Genomic DNA, 23811 nt, shown 5'->3' with positions numbered 1-23811 from the left:
TCCAGATATTGAAGGAGGTAAAGATAAAAGGTCAGTACAGAGAAAAAAAAACAACAAAAGGAATGAATCTGTGTCAGCCTGTCTGTATTCCCTACTCAACATCTCAATCTAGAGTCAATCAGTGCCTATTAAAGGTTCAGGTAAAGCAATTAAACAAGCCCAATTACTTTTTCTTTGAGCAACCAAGGCTTTGCTTCCAATTCTGTTCTGAAAGTCAAAGGGGCTGGAGCTGGGAAGGGCAGGGAACGGAGCTGGAAGGGGCTGCAGAATCCCTGAGGGAGCTGGGAAGGGGCTGCAGAATCCCTGAGGGAGCTGGGAAGGGGCTGCAGAATCCCTGAGGGAGCTGGAAGGGGCTGCAGAATCCCTGAGGAGCTGGGAAGGGGCTGCAGAATCCCTGAGGAGCTGGAAGGGGCTGCAGAATCCCTGAGGAGCTGGAAGGGGCTGCAGAATCCCTGAGGGAGCTGGAAGGGGCTGCAGAATCCCTGAGGAGCTGGAAGGGGCTGCAGAATCCCTGAGGAGCTGGAAGGGGCTGCAGAATCCCTGAGGGAGCTGGAAGGGGCTGCAGAATCCCTGAGGGAGCTGGGCAGATCCTCCTCAGGGCATCTCCACAACCTGTGAGACAATTTTGTTTATCATTTCATCCCACACTGGTCTGGGTCAGGAGGGACCTCAGAGCCCACCCAGTGCCACCCCTGCCATGGCAGGGACACCTCCCACTGTCCCCAGTGCCCAGCCTGGCCCTGGGCACTGCCAGGGATGCAGGGGCAGCCCCAGCTGCTCTGGGCACCCTCCCCAGCCTGCCAGGGAAGGATTTTTTCCTAATTCCAATCTAAACTTTCCCTCCATCAGTTTGAAGCCATCAGGTCTTGTCTTGTCACCACAAACTGTTGTAAAAACCTCTTGGAAGTTCCAATCTTATTTCTTCCTCCTTCATTTCAAATTCTCACCTTTTCCAGGTGAGAATTCCTGGTTTAATCCAGAATTCTATTCCAGGGCTGTGAATTGCCAACTCAGGCCTGCTCCCATTTAATTCCTGGTTTTCTGCATCTCAATTCAACAGCTGCTCCTGGGATAGAAGAAAGAAAACCTCCCAGAAGGCTCCCTGCATCTACTGCTGTCATTTCAAAAGGAGAATAAAGGAGAATTCTGGAATATCCTGAGTGGAATGGATGCCCAGGATCCCTGATGCAGCTCCTGGCACAGCCTGGGCATCCCTGGCAGCGCTGGCCAAGGGTTCCTGGAGCAGTGGCAGCCTCGGGGCCGTGCCCATTCCCTGGGCAGTGCAATGAATTCCTGTGCCATGCCAGAGCCTGCTCTGCATTGCCAGGGCTGTCTGTCCTTCCAGCAAAAGCTGCAGTGCCCAGGGAGCCCGTGGAAAGGGGCTGGGCAGCACTGGGAGGCTCCTGGGAAGCCAACCCTGAATTCCCACTGCAGCCACCCCACAACAACTCCACTGAAGGATTAAAAAAAGATTCAAATAAACCCCTGATGGTTTTTTAATGCAAATTCCAAGTGCAGTGCCAAGAAGGAGCTGTTTTTCCTGAAGACTTACAGGATACATTTGAATAGCTCACACCTCAAATGTGTGAGCTGGTGGCATTTTTGCATTAGGAGATCCAAATATATTGAAATCAAATCTCCAGAGCTGTGCTCTGTCACACAAGGGCCATTTACAGATTCCAAGGGCTGCACTTTTCCAGCCACCCATCTGAAAAATAAATACCTGCAGTGTGCTTCTTCCATGCTTGGAAAAACCCATGATGTACACTTCCATTTCCAAGCATTAAACACTGAATTCCTGTTCACTGAGTGGGCACTTGGAAATTCCACTACAGAGTAGCTGAGTAACCACCAGCTCATCTAGAAAGCTTCTGAATGTGGGAAATATATTCCAAAATGTAAAGGATTTTTCCAACGTGTTTCCACTCCTGCTGGGAATACACTCAAATGATCCAGAGTAAATTAATGATGATTTTGTCCTCATTTCGGGTACTCAAAAGGAAATAAACATTTTCAGACAGTATTTCATGGCAATTATTTTTCTATTCATCTAAAAATAAAATCATTCCATTTGGAAAAACATTCCAACACCTGTGCCATCCATGATTTCCAACCAAACCAGCTGAGAGAAGAACAAAACCCTCTAAGAAAAATCCACAAATCTCTCTGCTTTGTTCAAAATTTGATATTTTGGAACAAAGGAATGTGAGCTGAGGAATCATGATGCTCATTTATCCCTAATCCACTGAAAGGGAAGGAAAATGTCCCTTCGAGGGCTCTCTCCAAGTCATCCTGAGAGACATTTCCCCAAATCATCAGAGAGCAGCCAAAAATTGGAATGTCTGGAGCCTCTTAGAAAATCTCCACCAGGAAAAAGGGTTAAAGGACATGGGAGAAATGAAAAGTGTATTTGGCAGAGGCTGCAGGTTTGGGTTTTAATAACCAAACACCAAAGTGACAGGAAGGATTCCAAATGGCTCTGAGGCATTGCAAAGTGGATAAAAATTGTGGAGAAATAAAAACCCCAGTGGATGGAGGGGTGCAGTGACAGGGTCACCTCAGCCCTGAGGGATCCTGAGTTTCTGAACTGTAAAAATGCCTTTGAAAAGGTGGTCAAAAATGGCTTCAGGTGGATTTACCTGGAAGTGAGGCCTCACCCACCTTCCCAGGAAATTCCAGGTGTTTGAGCACCATTCCTTCACTCTGCTCTCCTCCCAAAGCAGGAGCTGAGCAGGGCAGCTCAGAGGAGCTGAACACAGAACACAGGCAGCAGCTTTCATTTATTAATAACAAAAATTCAACCTATTCCAAAATTCAACCTATTCCCCCCTGGCCTGGCCGCTTTAATCCAGAATATCTCCATGCACGAGCTGCTCCCACAGGAACAGAAACCAGCACCAAAGCCAAGCCACAACAAACCAAAAAACCCAAACACAACCCAACTTCCTCTGCAGCTCCCTACAAATCCTGCAGGCTTCACCTGTGGCAGAGACAGCTCTTGGCAAAGCAGTGGGAGCTGCAGAAAATGGCATTTGGCAGGCAATCAATACTCAGCTCCCCATCCCTGACACAAAGCAGCTCCTTCCCAAGCCCAGGAGCTGCCCCAGCCATTTGGATCCACTGCCACAAACTCCCCCAGGATTCACTCCAAGAATGCTGAAAGCTGCAATCCCTCACCCTCCTCAGATTTTTGGTGGCACTTCTGGTTTCTTTGAGCCCTGTAACAGCAGAATAATGAACAGAGATGATGTTAAAACCATAGGAAGGAGTGGGAAAACCATGGAGGTTCTCACACTGCCAGGGATTTGCAGGGGCAAAGCAGAAACTGGAGATAATTACATTGATAACATGAAATCATTAATTAATCATCAGCCAGAAAAGAAATATTTGGCCAATTTACTGCCTGTGAGGACACCATTCACTGCCAGCTCCTCCCCAGCTCCCTTGATGATGCCAGCAGGAAAACTCAGGGAGAAGAGGGAAATTCAGAGAAAAGCCCTTCTGGCTGGTACTAAACGTTCTGTTTATCTCAAAACCAGCATTTTTAGCAATGAGCAGCAATGTTTCACTCGCTCTTTTCCTGAGAGCTTTGCACAGGCTGTGCCAGGGTGTGTTCTGCAGGGTGATGGAGAGCTGCCCCGTTTCTGCCAGCACAGGGTGCCCACTGCAGCCTGGCCTGGACTCATTCCTCCCACTGCCTTTCCCAGCAGCGACCATGGCTGCACCCAGCTCTCCTGGCAGACACTTCTCACAGGCTGCAAGGGATGGAAAGCACAGGGTATTCCCTGGGCTGCCTCCTCACCGGGAATCTCTGTGCCTCTCTCTCTGTAGAGACAAAGAGCAGCTTTAATGACTTCATTCCACCAACTCTGATTAAATTATTTTTCCCCTAAATATCAGAAGAAAACAAAACTTATGTATATCGTTCACCCTATTCCCTGCATATCCTGGTTTCTTGGAACTCCAGCCTTAGAAGCCTAAAACCAGGTGCCTTTTTTTTATTATTTTATTGAAAGGAAAAGCAGAAAGAGCCTCCCTGAGCACTTGTATCAATTCTGTTCTATTCTTGGAAGTCACAACACTACAAAGAGCCGTGTTACCTCGAGGGGCTGTGCAATAATTACAAGTTCCCTGAGCCTCCGTGGCTGACTGGTTCCCTAAATCCCTCAGGTGTCACTTAAAGCCAAGGCACAGCAGTGGGAGCAGCTCAGACCTGCCCCGAGCCCAGCTGAGCCTGGAGGGGGCTGCCCCAGTGAACCTTCAAAGCAGCTCCAGCCCCTCAGCTCCTCCTGTTTCCACAGGAACGGGAGGGACCTTTGATCCCCGAGCAGATCCCAGCTGGGGACATTTTCCACTCTGTTATACCTGGGCTGCTGCAATTCCACAGCAAACAAATCCTGCTCCCAGTGCCCAGAGCAGCTGGGGCTGCCCCTGCATCCCTGGCACTGCCCAAGGCCAGGCTGGGCACTGGGGACAGCGGGAGGTGTCCCTGCCATGGCAGGGGTGGCACTGGGTGGGCTCTGAGGTCCCTCCATCCCAAACCATTCCATGATTCTGTGATTCATTCTAAGACCAAAACCCATTTCCAGTGTTGTAAAATGTTCCAAGTGAAGGTCAAATAATAAATCTGAGGGTGATAACACACTTGGAGGGAATTCCTAAGGTTTCAAAGGATCCCAAACTGATTTGGGTTGGAAGGGACATTAAAGATCATCTTGTTCCACCTCTGCCATGGCAGGGACACCTCCCACTGTCCCCAGTGTCCAGCCTGGCCTTGGGCACTGCCAGGGATGCAGGGGCAGCCCCAGCTGCTCTGGGAATTCTATTTCAGCCTCTCCCCACCTTCCCAGGTGGGAATTTCTTCTTAATATCTGATCTGAACCTGTAATTTTTCAGTGTGGAGCCATTCCCTGTGTGCTGTCCCTGCATCCCCTGGCAATTGTCTCTCTCCAGCTTTCCTGGGGCTCCTCCAGGCCCTGCAAGGCCACCCTGAGCTCAGCCCAAAGCTTCTCCTGTGCAGGTGAACAATGCCAGCTGTGCCAGCCTTTTCTGCCAGCAGATCTGCACAGACTGCTTCAGAATTTCTGTTTATGGCTTTCCTCAGCCCCCAGCCCTGCTTTGGAAAATCCCCCCGCTCCTTTTTCCCCATGGAGGCAGAAAGGGCCCAAAGGAGGGCTCAGCCCTGAGCTGTTCCTGCTGTGGTTGCAGCTGGTGCCACTCCCCAAGGGGTTTCTGAGGAACCTCATGAACTCCTGCACCAAGAACACTGCAGTGAAAGGGAAAGGCTGTGCTGTGTGCTCAGCCCTCAGCAAGCACTGCCAGCAGGACCCTGCCCCTCTCAGCAGCTGGGCTTTACCAGTTCCCAGCTGAGCTGGGCTCTGACTGAAGCACTCTTTAACCTGCAGTGCTTTCATGTGCCCAAGGGCTCCCCACAGGAACAGCCTGGCCGTGCCTGAGAGCCCCTTCCAGCAGGCAGAGCTGCACAAACTCTGTTTCACATTTTCAGCACCACAAACCAATCACTCCTCAGAGTGATCTGATCCAACAGCCTCTCCCCTGACAGTGCCTGCAGCCAGCTCAGAAAATCCCAGCTGACATTTCCAACCTGGCCAGCAGAGCAAGGAAAGAGCTGAAGCTGCATTTCCAGTTCCACCTTCTGCAACCCCAACGTTCCAGCAGGGCTGAAATGCCAAATTAGAGAGTCCAAATCAGCATTTGCAAGGCAAAGCCCTAAGCAGGACAGGCAGCAACAGAGGAGACTCAACTGGGGGGGAGAGAGATTAAACAATAATTTACAAATACATGAAATAAATACAGTCAGAGCTCTCTGCTCATTAGTGAATTTGTGTCCCACATCCAATCTATTTTAAAAAATAAAGATTCTTCACTTTCAGGCTGGCACATGAAAATCTTGCAGCATTTCTTTGCTCATGGTGACTGTGTTTAATTTTTGGATGCAGCTCTTTTCCCCAAACCCTCATGGTCTGTCGTGCTGGGTTTTGTTCTCCTCTCCCTCACAGGATCCTTTGCCCTGGGCTGAGTTTATCCTTGGGCAGATTTTAGGGATAAATATAAAATATAATGGTGATTAAACCATCAGCACCAGACACTGAACTGGGGCACTTTAACCCAGGCTCAGCCCAGCACAGGGTGACACAGAAGGAGGATCTAACTCTGCTTTCCAATTTACTGAGTGATCACCACCCCATTCCTGTCACTCCATCTGCTCCTCCCAGAACCAAGCATTTGTTACATTTATTTCTTCAGGAGTTTTTTAGATTTTACCTTTTCCAGCATCATTACTCACCAAGGCACTGGAAAGATGCATCTACCACAAATAACTGCAGGGGCTGATGCACAGTGAGAAATGAGCACCTCCCAAAAGCAGCCCCCACTGCCAGCATTGCTTCCCCAGCCCAAAGTGGTCCCTAAATAGCAGCAAGCCAGGTCCCAGAATCACAGAATCACAGAAGTTCTAGGTTGGAAGAGACCTTTAAGATCATGTCCCAGCTCCTCCTCGTGCCCCTGAATTCCACAGCTCAGTGGGGCTGGACTGCACTCTTGATTTATCTTGATTTATCTTTATTCCTGCACTGACAGCTCCACAGAAGCTACCAGAGACAGTCACTGGAATCATTTTAATTTCACCCAAATCCACTCCCCCAGCAGGGCTGGAGGGACAGGACACAGAATGGCCTCAGCTGGAGGGCAGGGCGGGGTGGGATTTTGGGAATTGGGAATTTGGGAAGTTTTGGGAATGCCCAGAGCAGCTGGGGCTGTCCTGCATCCCTGGCAGTGCCCAAGGATGGATATTGGCACAGTGGGAGGTGGCAATGAGAGCATCCCTGAGCTCCTGTGTCCCAAACCATTCTGATTCCATGCAATGAAAACCTCACTCAGCATTTCCAGATCTCCCTGAACCACGGAAGGGATTCCCAGCAGTGCCCAGGAATGACTCAGCTGCTCATTATTTACCCTGGTTCATTAATTCCCTCTGATTAACAAACACTTTGCAGCCATTTTGTGCTTCCCACACACCTTCAGCTCTGCATCATCTCTGGGCTCAGAGGTTTAGGATTTTTTTTTTTTTTTTGCTTTTCCTGTTTAACTGCCATTTCTGAAAAGCAAAAAAAAATTCAATAAAAAATTCTAACAGGTAAGGCAGCTGTACCTGAAGTGTTTTCCTAAATTTTTGTGGTGTTTTTCCAGCTGGCCCACTGAGTGAAGATGTGACATAATCCCATTGGAGCAGGATGAAAAGTTCTGTACTTTACAATTCATTATCATGAAAAATGCAGCTGTGTTATGCCAAAACTATGACTTGAGGGAGAGCAAAGATAAGGCTGGAAACAGCAGGTGTGGCTGGGGTTGATTTAATTTCCAGTTCCTCCTAACATGACAGCAGGGTTTGTTTCACTGCAATATTAAAGATATCATCCCAGGCAAGCAGAAGTGACGTGTTCATCCCCTGACATATCCCCTGTGACTAAGGGAAAAACAAAAGGAAATCAAAAATTCACCTTGAACACAGGAGCTGCTGACAGCAGGCTGCTGTTTCTGTGGTCTTTCAAGAATGACATTTTCCACTGCACTCACACAAGGAAGAATGGAAGAGAAACTTCCAAAATATTTTCTAAGAATGTTCTGGGAGGGTAGGAAAAAAACTCAGAGCAATTACAAGAAGTTTCTGCATTTCAAAGAACAAAACAAGTGCACCTGGAATTTTCAAAAGGATTTCAAAAGCACTACTAAAAGTCATGGAATGGTTTGGTTGGAAGAGACTTAAACAATCATCTAATTCCAAACCTCTGATAAAATAATAAAAGATAATAAAAGATAATAAAAGGAGCCACAGAAGAGCCTGGAATTTATCCCAAATCTGCTGCATTTTTGGTGAGGTTAATGTAATTATCTTAGCCATTAATTAGTGCCACATCAGCAGCACACTGGCATTTAAAGCTGTTCAGGTACATGACAACAGAGCTCTGAGGGTGCATTTTATTTCTTGATTTATTCAGATGGCAAGAACCCACCTGCTTTGATTAAAGGGGCAAAAAATCAGCATTAGAAAATAAATTTCTGAAAATATTTTAAATTTCTCAATATTCCAGGCAGTGATTTTTGGGTTAGGAACTCCCACTTGCTGAAGTCCAACAGAGTTCTGCATCTCCTACCAAATTCAGGCAGAGAAATGTCTGGAAGTGCCTTTTTCCCAGCAGGGGAGATGATAAAACAAAGATCCCTGCAGGTAAAACAGATAAAACAAAACATCCCTGCAGGTAAAACAGATAAAACAAAGATCCCTGCAGGTAAAACAGATAAAACATCCCCTCAGAGCAGTGGGAAGCTCAGAATTGCACTTTGGAAGGAACAGATTCAGGACCAACCTCTCCTGCCAGCAGCTCCAGAGGAGAGAGAATTCCTGCACTTCAGCTGCTCTGAGCTTTGGGGTTGGGATAAATCCCTGCAAAACTCCCAAAAATTTGGTTTATTTGTACTTTACACAGATTCCAGGCCTTCCCCGAGGGGAGAACACCCCATGATTTCTTTGGGAAATTCTTTTGTGATGGTTTTGGGGAGGCCCTGCTGATCTCACCTGCCCTGAGCTGGTTTTTCTGTGGTTCACAACCCCAGGCAGGAGCTGCTCATTCTTTCCACTGCCTGGCCCTGCAGCTGCTTCGTCCTGGAGCCCCAGAAATTCAAATTTCAGCAGAGTTTCCATGAGCCAGGCAAGGCTGGGCCCAGCTGGATGGCACCAAGGGCCAAGGAATCTGCACAGGAATGGGGAAAAATACCTCAGGGATGGGCAAAAACACCTCAGGGATGGGCAAAAACACCTCAGGGATGGGCAAAACCACCTCAGGGATGGGCAAAAACACCTCAGGTGGGGCAAAAACACCTCAGGGATGGGAAAAAACACCTCAGGGATGGGCAAAATCACCTCAGGGATGGGCAAAAACACCTCAGGTGGGGCAAAAACACCTCAGGGATGGGAAAAAACACCTCAGGGATGGGCAAAATCACCTCAGGGATGGGCAAAAACACCCAGGGATGGGCAAAAACATATCATGTGGGGCAAAAACACCTCAGGAATGGGCAAAAACACCTCAGGTGGGGCAAAAACACCTCAGGGATGGGCAAAAACACCTCAGGTGGGGCAAAACCAGCCCAGGTGGGGCAAAAACACCTCAGGGATGGGCAAAAACACCTCAGGGATGGGCAAAAACAGCCCAGGGATGGGCAAAAATACCCCAGGGATGGGCAAAAACAGCCAAGGTGGGGCAAAACCACCTCAGGGATGGGCAAAAACACCTCAGGGATGGGCAAAAACACCTCAGGTGGGGCAAAACCAGCCCAGGGATGGGCACAAACACCTCAGGTGGGGCAAAAACACCTCAGGAGGGGCAAAACACCCCAGGAACAGGCAAAAACACCTCAGGGATGGGCAAAAACACCTCAGGGATGGGCAAAAATACCCCAGGGATGGGCAAAAACACCCCAGGGATGGGCAAAAACACCCAGGGATGGGCAAAAACAGCCAAGGTGGGGCAAAAACACCTCAGGTGGGGCAAAAACACATCATGTGGGGCAAAAACACCTCAGGGATGGGCAAAAACACCTCAGGGATGGGCAAAAACACCCAGGGATGGGCAAAAAGACATCATGTGGGGCAAAAACACCTCAGGTGGGGCAAAAACACCTCAGGTGGGGCAAAAACACCTCAGGGATGGGCAAAAATACCCCAGGGATGGGCAAAAATACCCCAGGGATGGGCAAAAACAGCCCAGGGATGGGCAAAACACCCCAGGGATGGGCAAAAACACCTCAGGTGGGGCAAAAACACCTCAGGGATGGGCAAAAACACCTCAGGGATGGGCAAAAACACCCTGGGATGGGCAAAAACACCCCAGGAACGGGCAAAAACAGCCAAGGTGGGGCAAAAACACCTCAGGGATGGGCAAAAACAGCCCAGGGATGGGCAAAATCACCTCAGGAATGGGCAAAACCACCCTGGGATGGGCAAAAACACATCAGGTGTGGCAAAAACACCTCAGGTGGGGCAAAACCAGCCCACGGATGGGCAAAAACACCTCAGGAATGGGCAAAAACAGCCCAGGGATGGGCAAAACACCTCAGGAATGGGCAAAAACACCTCAGGGATGGGCAAAAACACCTCAGGTGTGGCAAAAACACCCCAGGTGGGGCAAAAACACCTCAGGGATGGGCAAAAACACCTCAGGGATGGGCAAAAACAGCCCAGGGATGGGCAAAATCACCTCAGGAATGGGCAAAAACACCCAAGGTGGGGCAAAAACACCTCAGGGATGGGCAAAAACACCTCAGGTGGGGCAAAAACACCTCAGGTGGGGCAAAAACACATCATGTGGGGCAAAAACACCTCAGGGATGGGCAAAAACACCCCAGGGATGGGCAAAAATACCCCAGGGATGGGCAAAACCACCCAAGGTGGGGCAAAAACACCCCAGGGATGGGCAAAAACAGCCCAGGTGGGGCAAACCAGCCCAGGAATTCCCACTGATTCCCTCTCCTAAAGTTCTGCTTCAGAAACTCTTTCTTATTATTAAATATCACACCCTGCAAGAAATGGACATTTCAGTTCTTACTTCATCATCTTTTTCCACAGTAATGGATATTTTCATTCTTATTTCATCATCTTTTCCCATAGTAATGGATATTTTCATTCTTATTTCATCATTTTTTTCCAGAGTAATGGACATTTTCATTCTTATTTTCTATTTCCACAGTAGTGGACATTTTAGTTCTTATTTTCTATGTCCATAGTTTTTCATTCTTATTTCATCTTCTTTTTCCACAGTAATGAACATTTTAATTCTTATTTCCTACTTCCATAGCAATGGACATTTTCATTCTTATTTCATCTTCTTTTCCCACAGTAACGGAAATTTTAATTCTTATTTTCTATGTCCATAGCAACGGACACTTTAATTCTTATTTCATCTTCTTTTTCCATCGTAATGGACATTTCAGTTCTTATTTCATCACTTTTTTCCACAGTAATGGACATTTTAATTCTTATTTCCTTTGTCCATAGTAATGGAAATTTTAATTCTTATTTCATCTTCTTTTTCCACAGTAACGGAAATTTTAATTCTTATTTTCTATTTCCATAGTAATGGTCATTTTAATTCTTATATTCTACTACCATAGTACTGGATATTTTAATTCTTATTTCCTACTTCCATAGTATTGGACTTTAGTTCTTACTTCATCATCTTTTTCCACAGCAATGGACATTTTAATTCTTATTTTCTATGTCCATAGCAATGGGCACTTTAATTCTTATTTCATCTTATTTTTCCACAGTAATGAATATTTTAATTCTTATTTTCTACTTCCATAGCAATGGACATTTTCATTCTTATTTCATCTTATTTTTCCACAGCAATGGACATTTTACTTTTTATTTTCTATTTCCATAGCAATGGACACTTTAATTCTTATTTCATCTTATTTTTCCACAGTAATGAACATTTTAATTCTTATTTTCTATGTCCATAGCAATGGACATTTTCATTCTTATTTCCTATGTCCATAATACTGGAAATTTTAGTTCTTATTTCACATTCTTTTCCCACAATAACGGAAATTTCAGTTCTGGTTTTCTATTTCCATAGCAATGGACACTTTAATTCTTATTTCATCTTCTTTTTCCATCGTAATGGACATTTCAGTTCTTATTTCCTATTTCCACAGTATTTGACATTTTAGTTTTTATTTCATCACCTTTTTAACAGTTAACAGAAATTTTAGTTCTGATTTTCTTTTTCCATTGTAATGGACGCTTTAATTCTTATTTCATCTTTTTTTTTTTTTCCCCACAGTGGGAAAAATGGGACAATGAAACCCCACAGACCCCATTCACCACCTCATTTTTAGTGTTAGCATCCCCAAACATTTTAGGGCAGTGACTTCCATCCTTTAATCATGCATCAAAAAAATTCAGTGATATTTTAGAGCTCTGTCCCAAGTTCAGTTTCACCAAACACAGCCCATTTTTCAATCATTGCCAGAATATTTCTGTATTTTATGAGGGAAAAAAGCACCTGGTCAACAAAGAGATAAAACCCCAATGCAAACAACCCCAAATGGCCACTGGGAAAGGGCTGAATAAATCAATAAATCACAAATAAAGCCCAGAATTAATTAACCAAACCCCAGAATTAACCAAACCCCAGAATTAATTAATAACCAAACCCCAGAATTAACCAAACTCCAGAATTAACCAAACCCCAGAATTAATGAACCAAACCCCAGAATTAACCAAACTCCAGAATTAATTAAATAACCAAACCCCAGAATTAATTAACCAAAGCCCAGAATTAACCAAAGCCCAGAATTAATTAACCAAACCCCAGAATTAACCAAACTCCAGAATTAATTAATTAACCAAACCCCAGAATTAACCAAACCCCAGAATTAATTAATAACCAAACCCCAGAATGAACCAAACCCCAGAATTAATGAACCAAACCCCAGAATTAATGAACCAAACTCCAGAATTAACCAAACCCCAGAATTAATTAACCAAACCCCAGAATTAATGAACCAAACTCCAGAATTAACCAAACCCCAGAATTAATTAACCAAAGCCCAGAATTAATTAACCAAACCCCAGAATTAACCAAACCCCAGAATTAATGAACCAAACCCCAGAATTAATTAAATAACCAAAGCCCAGAATGAATTAACCAAAGCCCAGAATTAATTACCCAAACCCCAGAATGAACCAATTAATTAATTAATTGGTCCCTGGAGCATCCCTGGGGTCCCTCCCCAGGATTTTCTGTTTGCCCACAGGAACAACCCCCAGACTCCACTGCAATTTCTGATTAAACATTAAAAAATAAAAAACATTTTTAAAAAGCTAAAGAAGCAAAAAAACCCCAGGAGCATTAAAAATACTGTCACAATTCAATATATGAAATTGCTTCATTGTTTTTTAATTATTTCCTTCAGTTCTCCTCACCTTCTGTTATGACACCAATAATGTTATTTATTAATAACGAATATTATTAATAAATTTATAACCACTGCTTATTAGAACCTGAATATGAACTGCCTCAGCAATAACCTGGCACAGAATTAAACTTTTGGTGCTAAAATGACTTTATCATTTAATCCTGCTCTGCATGGGACAGCTCAGTGACTGCTGACAGTAATAAATAAAAATAAATTAAAAAGTGACTGCTGAAAATGATAAATTAAAAAATAAATCAAAAAGTGACTGCTGATAATAATAAATAAAAATAAATTAAAATGTGACTGCTGATAATGATAAATAAAAAATAAAAGTGACTGCTGATAATAATAAATAAAAATAAATTAAAAAGTGACTGCTGATAATAACAAATAAAAAATAAAAGTGACTGCTGATAATAAATAAAAATAAATTAAAATGTGGCGGCTGATAATAATAAATAAAAAATAAAAGTGACTGCTGAAAATAATAAATAAAAAAATAAATTAAAAAGTGACTGCTGATAATAATAAATAAAAAATAAAAGTGACTGCTGAAAATAATAAATAAAAAAATAAATTAAAAAGTGACTGCTGATAATAATAAATAAAAATAAATTAAAATGTGACGGCTGATAATAATAAATAAAAATAAATTAAAATGTGATGGCTGATAATAATAAATAAAAATAAATTAAAATGTGACTGCTGATAATAATAAATAAAAAATAAAATGTGACTGCTGATAATAATAAATAAAAAATAAATTAAAATGTGACAGCTGATAATAACAAATAAAAAATAAAAGTGACTGCTGATAATAATAAATAAAAATAAATTAAAATGTGACTGCTGATAATAACAAATAAAACATGCCCAGATGTGAATTTTGGATCATTTTGGTTCATCCTGTCTGGGCTCTGGTGCTGCCCAAGGTGCATCCATGGAGGCTTTCAAAAAATATTTATTAAAAGATTTATTACATTTTATTTTAACAAACTATCAAAATTTATGATTAAATTATTATTTTCTTATAGTATTATAACATAATAATATATAATGTTATGTGGTGTCATAATAATTTATCACTAAATTATTATTTAGTCTTTATTATTTAAATAAATAATAAGAGTAAATAATAAATATTATTTGTAAGAAACAAATTCCTAAATGATAATATATAAATAATATTATTTATAAATGTTTATACCATTTATAAACATGATTTATATATTATAAATAATATTTTTTTTAATAATAAATCCCTGCTCCAGCTCAGCCTTCCCAGGGATTTCAGATTTTCCTCAATTTCCCTTTGGTTTTCAGGAAAATGAAATTGTGAATTCTGGGATCTCCCTCCACACTCTGAGCTCTGGAGAGCAGGGAAATATTTTATTTTTTTTTAATATTTCCAACAATATTTGTATCTCCAATATTTAAATCTCCAATATTTTGTTAATATGTCCAACCTCAAACCCATCCATGGCAATTTTCCAACGCTGCTTTTCCAGGTTCAGGTGTTTTATTCCATTTTTTGGTGTTTTTGAGGCACCCAACAACCACCTTGTGCAGCAAGAGTTATTCAAATATTGAAATAAATATACAAATATTCTCTATTTCCATTTTTATCTTTACCTAGAAAAGTTGGTTTGAAGCACTGATCAGCAAAAAATTGGCAAAAAAAAAAAAAAAAATCGGGGTTAAAAGGACGAAAAAAAGCCCAGGAATGGGGAGAAATTCCTGTGGGAAAAATTTGAATGAAATTCTGATTTTTGGACCTAAAAATTGGCCAAATATTCAAAAAATAAATCCCCAAAATTTTCTGAGGATTTATTGGGAAACCAGAAGCATTCAAATCCAGAAACAGCCACAAAAATTGAGATTTATTTTTTATTTTGGAAACCAGAAGCATTCAAATCTAGAAACGGCCACAAAAATTGAGATTTTTTTTTTTTTTGGAAATCAGAAGCATTCAAATCTAGAAACAGCCACAAAAATTGAGACTGATTTTCTTTGGAAACCAGAAGTATTCAAATCTAGAAACAGCCACAAAAATTGAGATTTATTTTATTTTGGAAACCAGAAGCACTCAAATGTAGAAACAGCCACAAAAATTGAGATTGATTTTATTTGATTTTATTTTTTTTTTTTGGCAGAGAAAGAATGAAAACTTTCAAAACAGATGCGGGTGCCAATAATTCATTTTATTTTCCCATGAGGGAAACTTGGCCAAAATCAGGGCTGTGGTCACAAAAATCTATAAATGCAAAACCACTTTTTGATTTTTATAGAAATTTGTTTTTAAACTGCTTTGGTTTTAATCTAAGGAGCTTCAAAAAGGTGAGGGAAAAGGATTCCAAGGCAGGAAGAGATCAGCAGGAAATTCAGATTCTTCAAGATCTCCTCAATATTTCCTTAATATTTCCTTAATATCTCCTCAATATCTCCTTAATATTTCTTCAATATTTCCTTAATATTTCTTCAATATTTCCTTAATATTTCTTCAATATTTCCTTAATATTTCCTCAATATCTCTTCAATATTTCCTCAATATTTCCTCAATATTTTTTCAATATTTCCTCAATATTTGTTCAGTATTTCCTCAATATCTCCTCAATATCTCTTCAATATTTCCTTAATATTTACTCAATATTTTTTCAATATTTCCTCAATATTTCTTCCATATTTCCTTAATATTTCTTCGATATTTCCTCAATCTCTTCAATATTTCTTCAATATTTCCTCAATAATTTTATATTTCCTTCATATTTCTTCAATATTTCCTCAGTATTTCTTCAATGTTTCCTTAATATTTCTTCAATATTTCCATATTATTTCATCGATATTTCCTTAATATTTCCTCAATATTTCTTCAACATTTCCTCAACATACCCTTAATATTTCCTCAATATCTCTTCAATATCTCCTCAATATTTCTTCAATATTTCCTTAATATTTCTTCAATATTTCCTCAATATTTCCATAATATTTCTTCAATACTTCCTTAATATTTCTTCAATATTTCCTCCATATCTCCTCAATATTTCTTCAATATTTCCTCAATGTATCTTCAATATTTCTTCAATGTCTTCAATACTTCCTCAAGATTTCCTCAAGATTTCAAGATTTCTTCAAAATTTCCTCAATATTTCCTCAATATCTCTTCAATATTTCTTCAATATTTCCTTAATATTTCTTCAATATTTCCTCAATATCTCCTCAATACCTCTTCAGTATTTCCTCAATATTTCCATATTATTTCTTCAATATTTCTTCAATATTTCCTTAATATGTCTTCAATATTTCTTCAATATCTCCTCAATATTTCCTCAGTATTTCCTCAACATTTCCTTAATATTTCCTTAATATTTCTTCAATATTCCCTCAATATTTCCTCAATATTTATTCAATATTTCCTTAACATTTCTTCAATATTTCCTCAGTATTTCCTCAATATTTCTTCAACATTTCCTCAACATACCCTTAATATTTCCTCAATATCTCTTCAATATTTCCTTAATATTTCCTTAATATCTCTTCAATATTTCCTCAATATATCTTCAATATTTCTTCAATTTCTTCAATACTTCCTCAAGATTTCAAGATTTCTTCAATATTTCCTCAATATTTCTTTAATACTTCCTCAATATTTCTTCAATATTTCCTCAATATTTCCTTAATATTTCCTCATTATTTCCTCAATATTTCCTTAATATTTCCTCATTATTTCCTCAATATTTCTTCAATATTTCGTCAATATCTCTTCAATATTTCCTCAATATTTCTTCAATATTTCCTCAATATCTCTTCAATATCTCTTCAATATTTCCTTAATATTTCTTCAATATTTCCTCAATATATCTTCAATATTTCCTCAGTATTTCCTCAATATCTCCTCAATATTTCTTCAATATTTCTACAATATTTCTACAATATTTCCTCAATATTTCTTTATTATTTCCTTAATATTTCTTCAATATTTCCTCAATATTTCTTCAATATTTCCTCAATATTTCCCCAACATTTCCTCAACATTTCAGTTTTCCAGGGAAGTTTTCCCAGAGAAAAGCTGTTCCACGGCAGAACTGCCTGCTCTCAGTTTCTCTGCGAATTTACGTTGTTAATTATGGAAAATTTGCTGCCGCGCTCATTAATTTGCAGCAATTAGCAGATGAAGGTAATTATCACACAGCCATTCAAGGTGGAAGAGACTGTCCCATGGAAATAGGACAAAATGTGGTGTGAAATCCGGAGACAGGTTCAAAATCTGATTTTTAAATGTCCCCGAGTGCCACGTCCACCACCTCAGAACGCTCTGGGATGGGAACTGCAGCACTCAGCAACATTTCCATGGGATTTGAGGGAAAATTGTCCCAGTGCCAATCTCTGCCAGCCCTAAATCCAGAGATTTTCACAGAAATTCAGTTTTTACAGCAACAATTTGTGCTGCTCTCAGCCCTCAGATAAAGGAAATTTGGATTTGGGGTTTGGTTAGGGTTGGGATTCAAAGTGTGGGATGGGATATTTGATTTATTAGTTTTTATTTATATTACAGTTTCCCAAACTGGGAGTTTTATAGTATTTTATTTCCATAAATTAAAAATGGAGCTGTATTTTTATCAAGGTTTTCAGGAGAAATTGTTTCATTAAGAAATGATACTAAGGGGAAATGGAAACTGGATTTGGGGTTTTGGTTAAGGTTGGGATTCAATGTGTGAGATGGGACTTTTTGTTTATTGGTTTTTATTTATATCACAGTTATAATTATTTCTATTTAAAACTGGGAGTTTTATAGAATTGTATTTCCATAAATTAAAAATGGAGCTGTATTTTTATAAAGGTTTTCAGGATAAATTGTTTCATTAAGAAATTATTCTAAGGGAAAATGGAAACTGGATTTGGGGTTTTTGGTTAAGGTTGGGATTCAATGTGTGAGATGGGATTTTGTGTTTATTAGTTTTTATTTATATCACAGTTATTATATTATAATTTATTTATATTTAAAACTGTGAGTTTTATAGAATTTTATTTTCATTTATTACAAATGCAATTTGGGTTTTTTTATAAGGGTTTTAAGGATAAATTGTTTAATTAAGAAATGACACTTTAAGGGGAAATGGAAACTGGATTTGGGGTTTTCTGGTTAAGGTTGGGATTAAATGTGTGGGATGGGATTTTTTATTTATTAGTTTTAATTTATATTACAGTTTCCCAAACTCTGAATGTTAGAGTATTTTATTTCCAAAAATTAAAAATGGAGTTGTATTTTTATAAGGGTTTTCAGGATAAATTGTTTCATTAAGAAATGATATTTAAATTATTTTTAGTTTTAACTTGATTACTAACTACTTGTGGTTTGTAATGTGGAATTTTAATTTAATTACACAATATTACTTATAAAGAATGATTAGTTTTTGTTTTAAAACTTTTCTCTTGTTTGATATATATTATTATCTATTAGAACTTATTTAAACTACATTAAAATTTGACACATCCCTGGGGATGAGCCAGGGAAATGTTTCACCTGCTTGGATCTGAGAGCACAAATTCCACCAAAAAACAGCTCCTAAAAATGGAATATCACATGAAAAGGATGGAAAACCACAAAAACCTAATTGGAAATTATTGACTGATGCATTTTCTTAAACAAATGAGTACACGGGAACAGAGTTTTAAAAATGAAATTCAAGAACTCCAATTCCTCAAGCACACAGTCAACACTGAAGTTACAGATGCAAAGTGAAAATCAGGTTCAGAAAATCCCAATTTTTCCAATGTCATTTGCCAAGTTGAAGATGAGAAGAAAGGGTTTTATCTGTGGTAATTTCCTGTACTTCAATAAAAGGAAAAAATCCAGAATCTAAAGGAATTCCTAACTGTGATTTGGATAACTTGAGAGGAAGTTCTTGGGTAAATGGAACTTTTTTTTACTCTGGAAGGTTTGGGGCTGGTATTAAGAAACTGGGCATGAAGAATTTTTATTTCTTCCAAGAATAAATTGTCATTTAACAAAATTAACAGGAAGGTCAGGGTTTAAGAGACGCCTCACAAACCATTTAAAACTTCTGATTTCTCAACTGGGATTATCAACACCTCAATAACAAAATATTGAAAAATTGAAAAGGAGGAAGAGGAGGAAAATCCGAGCAGCACTTGCAGCACAAATCTTCATTTGGGAGGGACAGAATAGAAACAGTTCCAGTGCCTGTCTTGTCTCACCTTTGATTGGATCAACCCTCCTCAAAGAGGGCAATCCAGGATTATTGAGGGGCCCTCTGAAGGGGGAAAATCCCATTGCAATGGAGAGAAAAAATCCCATTTAACTGCAGAGAAAAATTCCATTTAAATGGAGAGAAAAATTCCATTTCAATGGAGAGAAAAAATCCCATTTCGATGGAGAGAAAAAATCCCATTTAACTGCAGAGAAAAAATCCAGTTAAATGGAGAGAAAAATTCCCATTTAAATGGAGAGAAAAATTCCCATTTCAATGGAGAGAAAAATTCCCATTTAAATGGAGAGAAAAAATTCCCATTTAAATGGAGAGAAAAAATCCCATTTAACTGCAGAGAAAAAATTCCCATTTAAATGGAGAGAAAAAATCCCATTTAACTGCAGAGAAAAAATCCCCATTTAAATGGAGAGAAAAATTCCATTTAAATGGAGAGAAAATTCCCATTTAACTGCAGGGAAAAGGTGTTTTAGGAGTGTTCCACCTGCTGGGAAAAGCAGAGTGCTCACAGAGTGGAACCAACCAAACACAGCGAAATTCAGAATATTTACAACCACTGAGCGTGGGGATCCCTTGATCAGCACCAAATTCCACAGCTTTCTGCACAAGTTGGCATTTTCTGGGCACGTTCTGCACCAAACCAAAGGGATTTTCTTAAAGTTCACCCCCTAACCAAGTGCAGCTTTTAGAGTGACCTCGGAATCCTTCCCAGGTGGTTCAGTGACATTTCAGTGTGGCCACATCACCTCACACACCTGAGGGACAAAACTCCTGCATTCCTTGGACACCAGAAGCACCAAAAGCTCTGCAAAACTGGATAAACCATGGCACATGGCAGTATTTTCCTCATTTTAAACAAAACTTTGTTTTTCTTATATCATCCAAATGCTGAGGGCACCTTTGACACCTCCAAAATCTGGGATTCAGCCTCAGGGCCTCGTTCCACTTTCCCTCTCTGCACCTTCCTGACATGCGGCCAACAAAATAAATTAAAAACGTGGCCAGTCCATGTGGCTTCCTAAAAATGTCATTTATTTCCAGCTTTCAAGAGTTATCAGCTCTTGCCAGCTCTGTCACTTGATAAAACGAAGCTAAATGATGGATTTCAGTGCTGAAATCCAGTGACCACACACCTAAACCGATTTCTCATCCATCAAAAGTCCGTGTGCACCTACCTTCCAAGGACCTCCACCTGCCTTACTTTTGAGTTTTGTGTTATTTCTAAAACTTTGAGACCTTTCTTCCCACCTGGAGACAGACATGTATTCGAGTTCAAGGCAGTTCTCCCATTCTTTACCTTAGAAATGCAATTTATGCAGGATCTATGCACGGTGAAGACGACACAGTTTGTGCTGAGATGATGAGACTCAAATTCATTTGTCACCACTGCCCCATCTCTCAAGTCCATTCTGTTTAATTCAAATCTGTTTAAAAACTAAGCACCTCCTCCAGTATGAAAGGGTTTGACAACAAAAACAAGAAAACAAGAACAAAACCACAACATCGGGCGCACCAAACACAACCTTCAGCACAAAGCTCAGCCTCGGGGTGCAGGGATTTTTGATTTCGTTCCTGTTTCCTGCACAGCTTCACCCCGAAGGATGAAGCAATCAAAGGAATGAAGGTAAAACAGCTGCTGGTGTTGAAAGTCCCGTGGAATCACCGAGGTTTGGGCACCACGGAGTGCCAGCTGTGCCCCATGGGCACCTTGTGCCCAGCCCAGAGCACTCAGTGCCACCTCCAGGGCACACCTGCAGGGATGGGCACTGCAAAGCTCCCTGGGCAGCCCCTGCCAAGGCCTGAGCTCCCTTTCCATGGGCAAATTGCTGCTGCTGTCCCAGCTGAGCCTGCCCTGGCCCAGCCTGAGGCCGCTCCCTCCGCTCCCGGAGCCGAGCCCGGCCCCTCCTGGCTCCACCCTCGGAGCGGGCTCGGCTCAGCCCGGCTCGGCACCGAGGGGACGGGCGGGGCACACAGCCTCGCTCCTCATTCCCCGCTCCCGGGAGCTTTCTCTCCTACAGAGACCCGCGGCAGCCCCGGCCCCGCAGCCCGCGCCCCCCTCCCGGCTCCCGGCCCGCCTCACCCGGCACGGGCCGTCCTGGAAGACGCGCGGGTCCAGGTTGCAGGCGATGGTGGCGGTGGGCAGATCGCGGAGCGCCACCGCCTCCATCTCGCGGTCAACGAAGCTCCACTCCGCGTCCGCCTCCTCTTCCTCCTCCTCCTCCCCTTCCTCCTCGTCTTCCCCGGGCGGCAGCGGCTGCTGGAGCGCCGGCTCCTCCATGGCCGGAGGCGAGCGGAGGCGGCAGCAGCGACGTCGCGAAGGCGGCTTCTCCCACCCCCCGCCCGCCATCTTGTTTCCTTCGCCCCCGCCCCGCAGCAGCCAATCAGAAGCCGCCGCCGCGCCCACCCTGGGCCGTGTCAGCCAATCGGAAGCCGCCGCCGCTGCGGCAACAGGTGGGGCGTGAGGCCACGTCCGCCATGTTGGGCGAGGGCAGTGCCGTGAGGGAGCGGCTGGGCTCCCACCCACAAAATAAAATATATATGTATAAAATATACTATATTTACCGTCTGTACTGTATATTTTGTATACGTTGTGTATGTAATACACGTGCCCACTATATATAATATATTCTAGCTGAAAATTTACCATATACCATATTATTTACCATATACCTTATTATTTACCACATAATATACCATGTATTGTTATAATACCATATATTAATATAATATACCATATATATTATAATTATACTACCATATATATTATAATACCATACAATATTATACCATATCTAATTTACCATATAATTTACCATATAATATACCATATATATATATATATATATCCTATAGTGTATGTACTGTCTTTATAACATTTTGCTATATTACATGTAATATAATATAAAAAAATATGCTGTGTATACTATGCTGTATGTCTATGCTAGTACACAGTATATAATACATAAAAAGGTGCTTTATGTAACGATATACTCTGTGTATGTGGGAATATAAATAGCATAGTGTATATAATGCCTATAAAATTTGCTGTATATAATAATATACTGTATGTATATAGATATATATAAGTTTCTATATATAATGCTTTATTATTGCTAGAGAGAGAAAGACATGAGCTCCATGTCCCATGCCTGGAAGTGTTCAAGGCCAGGTTGGATGGTCTATAAGAAAAATATTAAATATTTATATAAAAATGCCACATGAATATAAAATTTCCTCACTCAAAGACTTACAAGTCAGCTGAAAATTGCCACTGTGTGTTATAATTCACTTATCTGCCTTAGGGACCAGCTGACCCAGCCTTGGTGGGCTTGGCTGGTTAGTCTGACCTAAGAGACCTGGACAAATATTTTTATTATATTTTTAATATAATGTGCCTGTATCTATATAAAATATCTTCTATAATATTACCCTTCAGTTTCTTTTTATATGTACTTAGCACCACCTTCCAGGGGAAGGCCCAAGCTTCAAAGGTCACAGAGTTTTATGAAGTTATTGCTTTTTATTAAGTTACTGTTTTTTATGAAGTTTTTTATTAAGTTATTTTCAAGAAGTTATTTTTATGAAGTTATTGTTTATGAAGTTTTTTATGAAGTTATTGTTTATGAAGATACTTTATGAAGATACTTTATGCAGTTACTTTTTCTCAAGTTATTGTGACATTTGTGCATCTCCAAACATCCCACACCAAATTTCTTCAGCCTCTCTGATAGATTTGGAGTAATTGAAGTATTTTTCTGAGGGATAAGCTAAATAAAAGATGATTTTGTGCTCATTTGTGCTAATTGCCATAAAATCTTCATCCTCTCAGATGCAGACAAATGGTCTCTCAAAAGAAAATAACTTCTCTGAGCAAGGCCAGGTGTTTAATGCTAAATCCAGCCAAAATAAAGCCAATTTTAATTTTTTTTTTTTTCAGAGGTGTTTCACGACAGGGCTGGTGACGCTTTCCCCTCTGAGGAGCATCTCTGGATTCTCTGCAGCCCCCTGGAGAAATCCCACCTGAGGAATTCCCACCTGAGATCTGCTGTTCCACAGAACTCAGAAAATCCAGAAGTAAAACCTGGCAGCAAGAAATCCCCATCCCTGCAGCCTGGCAGGAAAACCCCCGGGAAATATTCACAATAACCACTTCAGGTGGCACATTTGAAGGGGAAAAGACGCCACTAATCGCATTTTATGTCATTAATTGTATTTTATGTAATTAATTGGAACTGAGATCTTGCCCTGCAGGGCTCCAGGACCAAAGGACCTCTCTGCCCTAAGATCTTCAGTGTTTTCAGCATTAATTCAACCACAGACGTGAGAAAAAATAAATATACCAAGCTGAATCTCCCTCATGTGAGATTTAATTTCCATCTTTTCTTTTTCCTAGAAAGGGAACGCGATGGCGCTTTTGACTGGAAGAGGTGGCGAGAGAGGGGAAAAAAAGGAATTTCCTGCAATGTTTGGGGCCAAAAAAAGGAATTTCCTGCAATGTTTGGGGCCGGTTTGAGTGTAAGTGAGGGTGATTAATGCTAATGATTGTGAAAAACGCCAATCACTTGTTTTTAAAATTGTAAAA

General features: G+C 40.8%; 1 protein-coding gene across 1 annotated transcript in view; it reads right to left on the bottom strand.

The window, feature by feature from the left end:
- The window catches only part of RCAN1 (regulator of calcineurin 1), a 45697-nt gene extending 24129 nt beyond the window's left edge, over positions 1-21568 (bottom strand). The window contains exon 1 of the mRNA XM_058019226.1: positions 21310-21568. Within this exon, the coding sequence (XP_057875209.1) occupies positions 21310-21507 (198 nt within the window). The 5' untranslated portion in view covers positions 21508-21568. The remainder of the gene's footprint in view (positions 1-21309) is intronic.
- Between the last annotated feature and the right edge of the window lie 2243 nt (positions 21569-23811).

This window comes from Melospiza georgiana, chromosome 2, assembly GCF_028018845.1.
Source record: "Melospiza georgiana isolate bMelGeo1 chromosome 2, bMelGeo1.pri, whole genome shotgun sequence".
Taxonomy (NCBI): Eukaryota; Metazoa; Chordata; class Aves; order Passeriformes; family Passerellidae; genus Melospiza; species Melospiza georgiana.
The sequence above is the reverse complement of the archived record's forward strand: the minus strand, read 5'-3'. Positions and strand labels throughout refer to the sequence as shown.